This window comes from Aplysia californica, unplaced genomic scaffold (genome assembly GCF_000002075.1).
Source record: "Aplysia californica isolate F4 #8 unplaced genomic scaffold, AplCal3.0 scaffold00614, whole genome shotgun sequence".
Classification (NCBI taxonomy): domain Eukaryota; kingdom Metazoa; phylum Mollusca; class Gastropoda; order Aplysiida; family Aplysiidae; genus Aplysia; species Aplysia californica.
Genome location: NW_004797884.1, coordinates 191,117 through 202,287, shown reverse-complemented (window position 1 = coordinate 202,287; position 11,171 = coordinate 191,117). Strand labels below are relative to the sequence as shown.

At 41.1% G+C, this 11,171-nt stretch overlaps 1 protein-coding gene across 1 annotated transcript in view; it reads right to left on the bottom strand.

Moving 5' to 3' along the window:
• LOC101856462 (hillarin) overlaps positions 1 to 10,967 on the bottom strand; it is a 32,765-nt gene extending 21,798 nt beyond the window's left edge. The window contains exons 1-2 of the mRNA XM_005107584.3: positions 10,764 to 10,967; positions 300 to 446 (exon numbers count right to left, since the gene is read on the bottom strand). Coding sequence (XP_005107641.1) covers positions 300 to 368 — 69 coding nt within the window. The 5' untranslated portion in view covers positions 369 to 446; positions 10,764 to 10,967. The remainder of the gene's footprint in view (positions 1 to 299; positions 447 to 10,763) is intronic.
• Positions 10,968 to 11,171: the final 204 nt, after the last annotated feature.

Genomic DNA, 11,171 nt, shown 5'->3' with positions numbered 1-11,171 from the left:
TTGATGATGATGATGATGATGATGATGATGATGATGATGATGATGATGATGATGATGATGATGATGATGATGATGATGATATGCCCACCCTTAAATTTCTGCGTGGTTCGGAATAGACTGGGGCCCAGAAAAAGCAAATTACTTTTAATATAGCTGATCATGATAGATGAAACCATGTCGTGCCAAATTGTGATCGACTCTGTCGAATCGTGATACCCTTGTCGCCATCAATCCAGTCAGAACGATCGAGGCGTCGGATAAGTGTACACCCCCTCCTAATTAAGTCCCCGTGTACTCACGCCATCTATCGGTGGGTTGTCATTCTTGGCTCCCCCTCCTCCGTCTCCCTTAGAAGAGCCGCACCCCATGGCGTCCTATTTTTCGTCTTTTACGTCTTGGCTTGGGTTCGCTTAACAGAGCGCATCGCCGTAGTCAGTAGCCATCACCTGTCAACATAAATACAACCATACATGTACAATAAACTGAAACTGTTTTACGTTGAGTTTATTCAGGCTGTGGAAATAATGAAACACATGTACTTGCTCTTCTAAAGAATATCAGCAGTATGTACATGTATGTGAATTTGCGCCGTTTATATACTACTTCGAGTATGGTTATTCGTATGTTATTCGAAATTCCTCCCTCCCCCCTCTCTCTCTCTCTCTCTCTCTCTCTCTCTCACACACACACACACACACACACACACACACACACACACGCACACACACTCACTCACTAACTCCCTATACACCCAATTGAACAGACATTCACATACATACTCATTATAATTTTATACGCGTACATCTTTTTTTCGGTATGTATTTTATAGGACTGCAAATCGCATAAGGTCATATGAGCGCGCGGGATACATTAAGCCTTTTCAATTAGGTAGGAATTTAATTTCAAAATTTAATCCGGGTTGTGATCAAAGCCTACTCTTATCGATTTTAAAGCCATCAAGGGATCTTTAACGTGCACAACTTGAAACCGGGACCACCGAGATTTTTGTGCCCTTATCCGAGAAGGCAAGGTGCAGAGATTACCTACCCTAGGATCAGGGGTGTGGCTAAAAGACAGCAGTAAGAAGGAGCCAGATGTAGTAGTAGAAAGAGTCTGCCGTGGTCCAGAGGAGGGGGGAAAGGATGGGAGAGGTGGGGGGAGGCGCAGGAAATGGAGATGAAAGCAGAAGACAGAACATGATTAGAAAACGAGAAACGAGGCAAAAGAAGAACTTTTTAGAGAAGAAAATATTCCGTCGCTGTTAGGTTTCGAACCCAGGTCCTATTGAATGAGAGGCGAACACTGTATTTCTAAACCACGTGGACCCCCAAGTAATATACATTCTGTCAAACCTGAATTAACAGAAACAAGTCCAAAACGGAAACCTGTCATAAGATATCCCCCCCCCCCCCACTCCGATTTCTTCTTCTTCTTCCTCGTTCTCGATGACAGCAGCTAGACAGTCAGTCCGATGTCGCGCACAAACTGTGCAGTTCGTTTCAACTCTGAAAGACTGCCATAGAGTTTTCTCTCAAGGGGAGCCACATTCAGCCACGTCTGTGTGCGAAGGGTGGCGTAGCGCGGGCAGTGCTGAAGGATATGGTTGGCATCCTCTTGGTCGTGTCCACATTCACAGATCGCTGACTCTCCCACGTTTAATTTGGTGTGCATATGGTGTTTGAGTCTGTTGTGGCCACAACGGAGTCTAAAGATTGTGACCTGGTCTGCTCTATTTAGTATGTAGTAGGGGTCATGTCTGTTGTGCTTAGGGTGGGACCTTTTCCATCTGGTTCTCAAAGCAGTTTTTATTAGTGTTTTTGACTCTGAGAGATCCATGCCATCTTCAATCTGGGTCATTTTGGCCCCTTCTTTGGCTAAGTCGTCTGCTTTTTAATTTCCATGAATGCCACAGTGACCTGGTATCCATTGCAGAGTTGTGTTGGCTTTGGAGTTTAGATCACATAGAAGTGAAAGGAGTTGTCGTACTTGAGCTGTTTGTGGCTTTTGGAGAGCTTGTAGGACAGATTTGGCATCTGTGAGGATTACGGTGTTGGCTTTAGATTTTTGGTGATTCAAGGGAATGGTGACTGCTGTTTCGAGTGCTGATGTTTCTGCTTTGTAATTGGAAGAAAAAGATCCTGTGGGGATGGAATGGCTTTCTGTTGTCTCATAGATCCACTCTATGTAGATACCTCCACCGCCGTTTCTGACTGCATCAGTTGCTGATCCATCTGTGTAAACTCGATTTCACTGGTTGCTTGGGAAGTTTCTTTCTAGGTAGTCGAGCGTCAGTGACTTGAGTATTGGAGGAGGGACTTCAGATTTGGTGCCAACCTTTTCTAGGTTCTTTCGAATTTGAGGGGGGGGGGGGAATTAGTCTGAAGGGGGTGGACTTGACACGGGTCTAGTGGGATTGGAGATTCTTCAAGAGAGATTTCGAGTCCAGAGCTGGAGTGTCTGGCCATATGGAGGAAGCTTGTTCTTTTTAAGCGTTTGCTCTGGCTTTTTGAAGATCTATCCTTCATTGGATAGGTTGGCATTCTTTTGACCTTTTCCTGATGAACAATCGCTTTCAGATCACGTCTGTCGTTCAGGGGTTTTAACCCCGTTAGTGTTTCCATGACATGAGTGGGCGTGGATCTCCTTGCTCCCGTGATGATCCGCAGATTTTGATTCTGGATTCTCGCTACTTTGTGGAAGTTGCTGTCTGATGCTGTTCCCCACGCTGTGATACCATATTCTACGACTGGGCGGACAAATCCAACATAGGCTCCACGTAAGACGGTGTGGTTTGCTCCCCAATCTGACCCTGCCAACTTTCTAAGCAGTGCTGTTCTTCTGTTGCCTTTACTACTGCACCTCTCTGTTTGGGCGTGCCACGTTAGTCTTGGATCAAACGTCACACCCAAATAGGTGGGATTTGACTCGTGTTGTAGAGTGTTTCCATCAAGATGCAAGTTTACCTTTCGGGGTTTTGATGAGAGGCTGAATGTTGTGTACGTGGTCTTGTTCTTGTTGATCTTCTGTCCCCACTTTTCTGTCATCTTCATCATGTTAGAGTCGTACCTGGGCTGTTCCTACTGATTCTGCTGAGCATAAAAGAGCGATGTCATCTGCGTACTCCGCTGCTGTCACTTTCTTGGTGATGGTGGTTGAAATGTCGTTGAGGAAAATCAGGAACAGGGTCACCGATAAAACTCCCCCTTGTGGGACTCCATTACTGATTGTCTCCATTTTGCTTCTTTTTCCTTGCAGTTCCACCTCACTCCGATGAATTCCTCTACAGCTACCGCTATAAATAGGAAACCTGCTCAACCCTTCGGAAAATTTTAAACCGGTGTCTCAAAAACAAGCACGTTTGTTTTCAAGCGACGAGTCGGGCGATCGACTCGACCCGATCCGACCCGATCCCATCCGCAATGGGCACCCAGTATTTTAGGATCCCATTCTTCTGTTGTTGGATTATGCACCGGTGTGTGCGGGGTGGTGTATGCCCTTCGCCGTTGCACGCGAGTGACCTGAGTTCGATTCAAAGTGGATACTTTTTAACGAGTATTTCGGTCTCTCAGACTTGCATAAAGAGGATCCAGGTCCTCTTGAAGAAGTGTCTAAGAAAGTTACTGAGAATCAGATGGACAGACAGGGTCCCCAAAGAGGAAGTGTTAAGAAAAACAAGGCAGATTCCAGTCAGAGGTGAGGTGGGAAGAAGGCGGTGGCAATCGATTGGACGTACTCTCAGGCAGTCAGGCAGCTGCATAACAAAGAAAGTGTTGGATTGGAATCCACAGGGTAAAAGATCAAGGGGAAGACCGCGTGGAACATGGAGAAGAATCACAGAAGTTGATATACAAAACAGTGGGAAGACATGGAATAACATCAAGAGGCTAGCCCAGGATAGAGAAAGGTGGAAATGTTTGTCCCTGGCCTATACAGTGGTGCAGGGTGAGAAAGGCAAAGATGCTTGGGTGCTGTATTTCTCACAATCAGGGTTGGCTTTGACAGGCCAAGTTAAGCCTGTCTCTGAGATGATCTAAATTGTTTTGATGGGAGTGTAAAAACACCAGCATGAGGACCCCCCCCCCCCCTCCCAACACACACATACACCCACACAAACACACAAAGACACACAAAGACACACAAACACACACACACACACAAACACACACACACACACACACACACACACACACACACACACACAAAACAGGATTATAAATGACGGTTCATTCGAGTGTTTAAAAAAATCTTCTTTGTACGTAATACCTTCTCAGAAATTCTTCATCGCCCCCCCCCCTTTTTTCATTTCTTGTTGCTGTTAAAACAGATTCTATAGGTCTAAAGGATTCGCCCACTCTCTTTACTAGACTGTCAGAGGCGATTGTTGACACAGTTGCGCGTAAATCAATATCATTACGTTGAAGAATAGAATCTCGCATATGTATGGCAGTAGTGTAGGCTTCAGGGGCTTTGAAGAGATAAGCGATTTGCGATCCAGTGGAGAACTATACTTTATTCTATTTTTTAAATTCCCCGAGGGGAAGAAACACATTTCTGCATATGATAATAAAAAGGGGGGGGGGGGGGGGTCTATTCGTAGAAAGATCTATTTGTATTTACTTGAGTTTTTCTCTCGATTGTATTTCCTGTGTCAAAGCCGGCCAAAACAATGGTTACTTAAAATCGGCTTCCACTAGCAGACCTGGTAGTCGTAGCGTAACAGGTTGCGAATTCAAAATGTTTTAGTAAGTGTTTTACGGCATTTGCAACATAATAAGGTCATATAAGTGCCGGAGGTTAGAGGTGTTACAAGAGAGTAACATACACAAAAAGGAGGAGGAGTGATGAGGACAATAGATGTTTAATAGGAAAGAAGGAGCAGACCACACCAGAGCAGCCGCCAACCACCCACTGAATTCGGAAGAGAAAGCGAAGTTCGAGTTCCAGTTGAACTTTAATTTTGAAGGGTGACCTTATTTGGGCCACAGTGTGGCCTAAATAAGCTAAACCCCCCTCCCTTACCTTATTTAGGCCACACTGTGGCCCAAATAAGCTAAACCCCCCTCCCTTACCTTATTTAGGCCACATCATATGGTAGATTTCTTGAACTAACCATGGATTCGGAAGGTCGAGATTCTACTGATCTTTTTATTTAGTGCGGGGGATTATTTCAAAATAGAGGATGATTCTAAATAAGTGGACCAAGTGTAAGAGTTGTGTGTGTGTGTATGTGTTTGTTTTGTGTGTGGTTGTGGTGAGAGAGAGAGAGAGAGAGAGAGAGTAAATGTAGTAGTGTGTTTGTATGTGTGTAATGTGTGAATGTTATTGTGTGCATGAGTGTCTATCTCAGTTGTACGGTCCAAATGTACATTATTTTGTTGATAATTTTACATAGAACTCAACTACAAAACACCTTTATACAAAGTCACAGAAATATTCTTTTTGTGCTTATTGAGGTGCAGTACAGGGTGATTAAAACCTGCAAGGATAATTGGACAAAATGGGCAATATCTTACTAATGCTAATACTAATGGTCATATTTAGACAAATCCTATATCATTCTCTTTTTTTCTTAACAGCTCATGGTTATTAAAGAGTCAGCAAACTAGATCAAGGTAGTAATTTCGGATTCCTAATATTATGGGCATTCTTTAAAAAATTTAAACTTGTTTTTAGCGCTTTTCTCAGCGTAAAACGGATTCCGTTAAAAAAACCCAACAACAATGACCTTATCTTTCTTTTTTAAAGTATTGTGCATACATTTGTGTGAAACTATTTTATTCTATGCTTTCAAGTACATGAAAAAAGCTAATAAAATCAAGCAAAATGTTCTTCAGAGACATAGATCTAGTAGTAAGCCCACTGGAACATTTTATAAACCGTGAAAAGATCACCAGAAAATAACAAAATTATCTTATGATTTTCACTTGCACTTGCAATTTTTTTGACAAATTATCGTCTACCTCGTTATCTTTTTTTTTTCACATTTTTCTTCACTATTCATGACAACTGGCATGTTTTCCAGTTATTATCAAGGAAGTGGATAGGCGGACCACGGGGTCTATCTAGCCCCAAAAGGATAGGTGGACCGCGGGGTCTACCTAACAAAATGCTGTTTTAGGATGTGAACCCTGGAATCAGCGTAGTGAAATAAGTAGATCTAGGTTTGACTAAGGATCGGTGGACCCCGGGGTCAACATAGTGAAATAAGTAGATCTCAGTTTATTTTATAGTAAGACTGGCGGAGCCCGTGGTCAACGTAGTGAAATTATAAGTAGATCTAGGTTTAAATTAATAAGGATTGGTGGACCCCTGGGTCAACGTAGTGAAATTATAAGTAGATCTAGGTTTAATTAAGGTTTGGTGGACCCTGGGGTCAACGTAGTGAAATAAGTACATGTAGATCTAGGTTTAATTTTAAGGATTGGTGGACCCAGGAGTCAACGTAGTGAAATAGGAAGGTTTAGGTTTAAGGTGGACCCCAGGGTCTACCTAACGAAATTTAATACTAGTTAGGTTTTAGAATAGGTGGACCATGCGGTCACCGTAGTAAAATAAGTAGGTTTAATCACGGTGTCCCGGGGGTCCACCAATTCTTAATTAAACCTTCTTATTCCTCTACGGCTATGGTGACTCCGGGGTCCACCAATCCTTTTAAAATTAAACCTACTTATTTCACTACGGTGACCCCGGGGTCTACTAATCTTTAAATAAATCTACTTACATGTATTTCACTACGGTGACCCCGGGGTCCACCTGTCCTAAAACCTAGTATTTTGCTAGGTAGACCCCGTTTTTAACAATATCCAGAAAATAACATAAAATGAGTATATAGATCTATATCTATACGTATTTTTATTAAGTATATACTTAAAAATAAAAGACTGAGCAGAGGCTTACAATGTAAATTCTGTGCTCTACACGTAGAGAAAGTCTTAAGTTTGCGCAAAACAGATTTTAGAAAAAAAAGTTGATCTAATTATTCTAATAAAAGTAAAAGTGATTGTTATGGTGAGATTTGTTATTATTAATTCTGGAAATACAGATAGTTGCTGAATCTAAAATTAACTAGAACTGTGCAATTCGTTTTATTTCAATTCCAAAGCCCAAAGGCATAGCAATGAGTTAGATCTAGATCTAGCAGTTGTAGGCTCTCTGGCTGCTTCTAACATTTGTCTGCTACTACTGATTCTAGACAGGGAATCTAGATCTAAATCTAGCTATCACCTGCACTATTAAAGTCAAATATATGGTAAAATAAAAACAAAACTGTGAATCGCTTTGTCAGTCAGTACATCCCAATTGCCATAGCAGCACGTATTAATAGTTGAATAATTATACCGAAGCAACATGTTATCACAGTGTGCAGGGGAGAGCGAGGTGCCCGGGTCGTTGACCGGTCGATTCGGTGGTTCGGCTTTTGTAGATCTATGCATTTTTTACGGGAAGCCCTATTACTAGATCTATTAGTGTTGTGAAAACTTCAACCTCTACAGCTAAGGCGGCAAAAGATGTTGGAAAATAATAATACGTCCTGAAGTTTCATAATTTATACAGAATAATACAGCCAGTAGTTTTTATCTCATCGAGTTATAAAAATGGCCTTGTAACTTGTTTTCAGAAGCAAATTTTAATAGTTACAGTTCTACCGAATCGATTTTCACGCAAATTCAACCATTTTGATGACCATTTCTTTTCCTTTTAAAAAGATAAAGGCCTGTCGGATGTGGCAGTGCGATTAACACTAAGTTGTTTAGACCCATCAAAACACAAGGCTTCGTGGCCGATCACAAAGGTCTACGGGGCTTATCGAGGCCGATTCGCCCTGCCGCGTGCACGCTCACTAAACTGCCTACTAGATAGAATCTACTACCAAAGATTCTTCTCGATCTTTGCTACTACTACTACTACTACTACTACATCTACATGTAGGCTACTACTACTAGACAGTACGAGAGATGTACTACTACGAGACAGTACGAGAGAGTGCCACCCAGGCAAAGATAGTGTAACTTTGACTCAGCCACGTTGTGTACACACTTTTTATACCCCAAATTTGACCCGGAAGTCCATTCGGAGGATTTGACCTTTTTACTTGACCAAAGTGTGCCAAAATGGTAGCCTAGATTTTGCCCCTCCATGAAGGAAAAATCTGGCCCTCATACAAACCATTGAGATTGAGCAAAACTTTGCGTATCGTGCTTTGTTCTTACAATATTCATTATGATATATATAAGTTGTACACTGAGACAAAACTGTACTAAATGAGAAAGGTGCACCATTATGAAAGTGGAACGAACTCAGTTGCCTTAAAAGGGTGTCCCCTGGTAGTTTGAGCATGTGTGGCCTAAATAAGCTAAACCCCCCTCCCTTACCTTATTTAGGCCACCTGTGGCCTAAGTAAGCTAAACCCCCCTCCCTTACCTTATTTAGGCCATATGTGGCCCAAATAAGCACTCCCAATTTTTAATGACAGGGGCTCTGCTGACAACATGAAGTAGGCCGGGCTGTTGTCTGTAAAGTTGTTGAACTCCGAACAGGGACACTTCTCTTCCCCTAGCGACCCCGCATAGACAGGCAATAATATTGACTTTCTGAATTTAGGCTTCAACAATGTTTCCAACGCTTTTGCATAGGGCCAACATCGTTTTCTTTTTTTTTCGTGTCCCTCACTTTAATTTACGTTGTTACTTATTTTAAATTTCACTAATTTTTTAAAAGAATGTGTTGCCATCTCGCGCTTCTGTAAATAAAAATGGGCTGGTTTAAAACTGGCACAAAGATTTTCAACGCTTTGAAAATCCGCATTCAGTCTTTAAGACACTTTATTCCACTTCTTTATGATTTTTTTTACAGTCTTGGTGGGTCAAGTTTAATGCTCAAGGGTTCAATGAGCTACAGAAAGATATGGAATTGCTAAAACTAAAAGAAGGAAGACATGTTTAGTAGGCCTGTAAATATCCTTCAGGTTTTTCTCAAGCGTCTGCATTAAACTAGGGTGCAACTAATATGTCAATGTTGGTAAGAAGATTGATCTCCCATGATAATGTTAGCTCATCAATAGTGATTATCTAGAGGTTCTTTTTAGGGGGGGCAGGCATTTTCTTTTTTGCATACATTTTGTACGAAAATAAATCTCCCTCTCTTTTATGAAACCTCTGTGTAGAACTTTTTCGTGTGTATGTATCGATCATGTTAGCTTTCTTTTATTTTTTGAAAAAGTAAAAAGCAAGAACCAACAGACACAAACACTCCCCACCAATAGGAGCTTTTCAGACATTGACAGGTGTGCGAGAATAACATTAGGTGTGAATGTGCGTATGTATGTAGGTGTTTGTTTGTTTGTGTCTGTCTGTATGTATGTGTGTATGTATGTGTGTTTGTTTGTTTGTGCCTGTGTGTATGTGTGTGTGTATGTGTGTGTGTGTGCATGTGTGTGTATGTGTGTGTATGTGTGTGTATGTGTGTGTGTGTGTGTGTGTGTGTGTGTGTGTGTGTGTGTGTGAAAGTTGATGAGTACGTGTGGGTGTTTGCATTCACTCTTGCAAATTTCTCTATGTTGATATCAACGAATTCTTATCTTATCTTGTCTTGTCTTGTCTTATCTTGTCTTATCTTGTCTTATCTTGTCTTATCTTATCTTATCTTATCTTATCTTATCTTATTTTTATTTTATTTTATTTTATCTTATCTTATCTTATCTTATCTTATCTTATCTTATCTTATCTTATCTTATCTTATCTTATCTTATCTTATCTTATCTTATCTCATCTCATCTTATCTTATCTCATCTCATCTCATCTCATCTCATCTCATCTCATCTCATCTCATCTCATCTCATCTCATCTCATCTCATCTTATCTTATCTTATCTTCTGCTTCATGAGAAACTCAACCTGCACTCTAAGTTGAAATGAAGCAAGCAATTCACCTCAATAAAAATGAAAATAGTATCGTCTGTTACTCTCTATAAAATGATATCAGGGTGATACGGTTGAAATTTAATCAAGCGTGAGTGGATGGAAGGGTGTTTTTTTTAATGTAAAATTTTTGCAGCACTGAAATTGATGAATTGAGCTTCACTAACATTCAAACCTCACTCTACCACATTGAGCTCTGTGGTGAACAAGATACATAGATTGCCAGTAACACTATCAAACCTTCAAATGAAATAAATCCGTTTATGCAATAAAGTCTTTCTCAGAATGTTGTTTTATTATTGCTATTACGCCAGCAAGGACATTTTAAAAAATCCATTTATACCCTCCTTGATCTTAAAATTCAAATACCAATCATGCACGTTTTGTCCTGGTATCTTAATAAATATGTGACAAGCAAAAGTTGAAAATATTCTTTTCCCCCTCCTTTTTTTTATTGGGGGGGGGGGGGGGGGGGGGGGGGGGGGTGGAGGTGGGGTAGTTTCATATTTTGAAATTTTGAAACTTTTACTTCTAAACAAACATTTCCGTAATAATTGGATGCATACATATCGATACAGTTCTCTTTTTTTAAGGCTTTTCAATCTACTGCGTATGAGCACAAATATCTTCAAGAGGAAACAAATAAGAAGTCCGTGGCCTTTGTTCCTGGCGATGTTTACTGGATATCAAACCATCTGTTTCTTCCATGACTTCTCAACACATGGTCATGCGGTAAAAACACAAGCATTAATACCAAATGTGAAAATGACGATGCGAAAGTTCATTCAAGGAAATCAAGAGAATCCACTGAGTATCGATGCAGAGCACTCAGCTGCATTAAACGTACACGAAAAATTCACTGTTTAAATCCCACGAAAAATGTACAACTTTCTCCTGGTGATCCAAAATCGGGACTGGTTCCACAACACGGCTCCCTCTGAAGAGTGCCGCGGCTTGAACGTTTGAATGCTGGGTCTGTCTCGGCCGCTGCTATGGGCAGAGAAATCCACGCGGAGACGCCCACCCCTCGTGATTCGCCTTTATCGATCTGATTTTGGGAACATAGATCAAGTTGATCCTTCTCAATGGGATCTCTTATTTGAGGCGTTCTTTTTTAAGGCTTCCACTTTCACCCGGGCCCTTTTTTTAAAGCTCCCCGAAACTAATGGGTACTAGAGATACAATGCACATAGCAAATCGTGATATGTGTTCAGCGTTGCCGATTTAGTTGGTTAAGTACGGACGATACAAATCT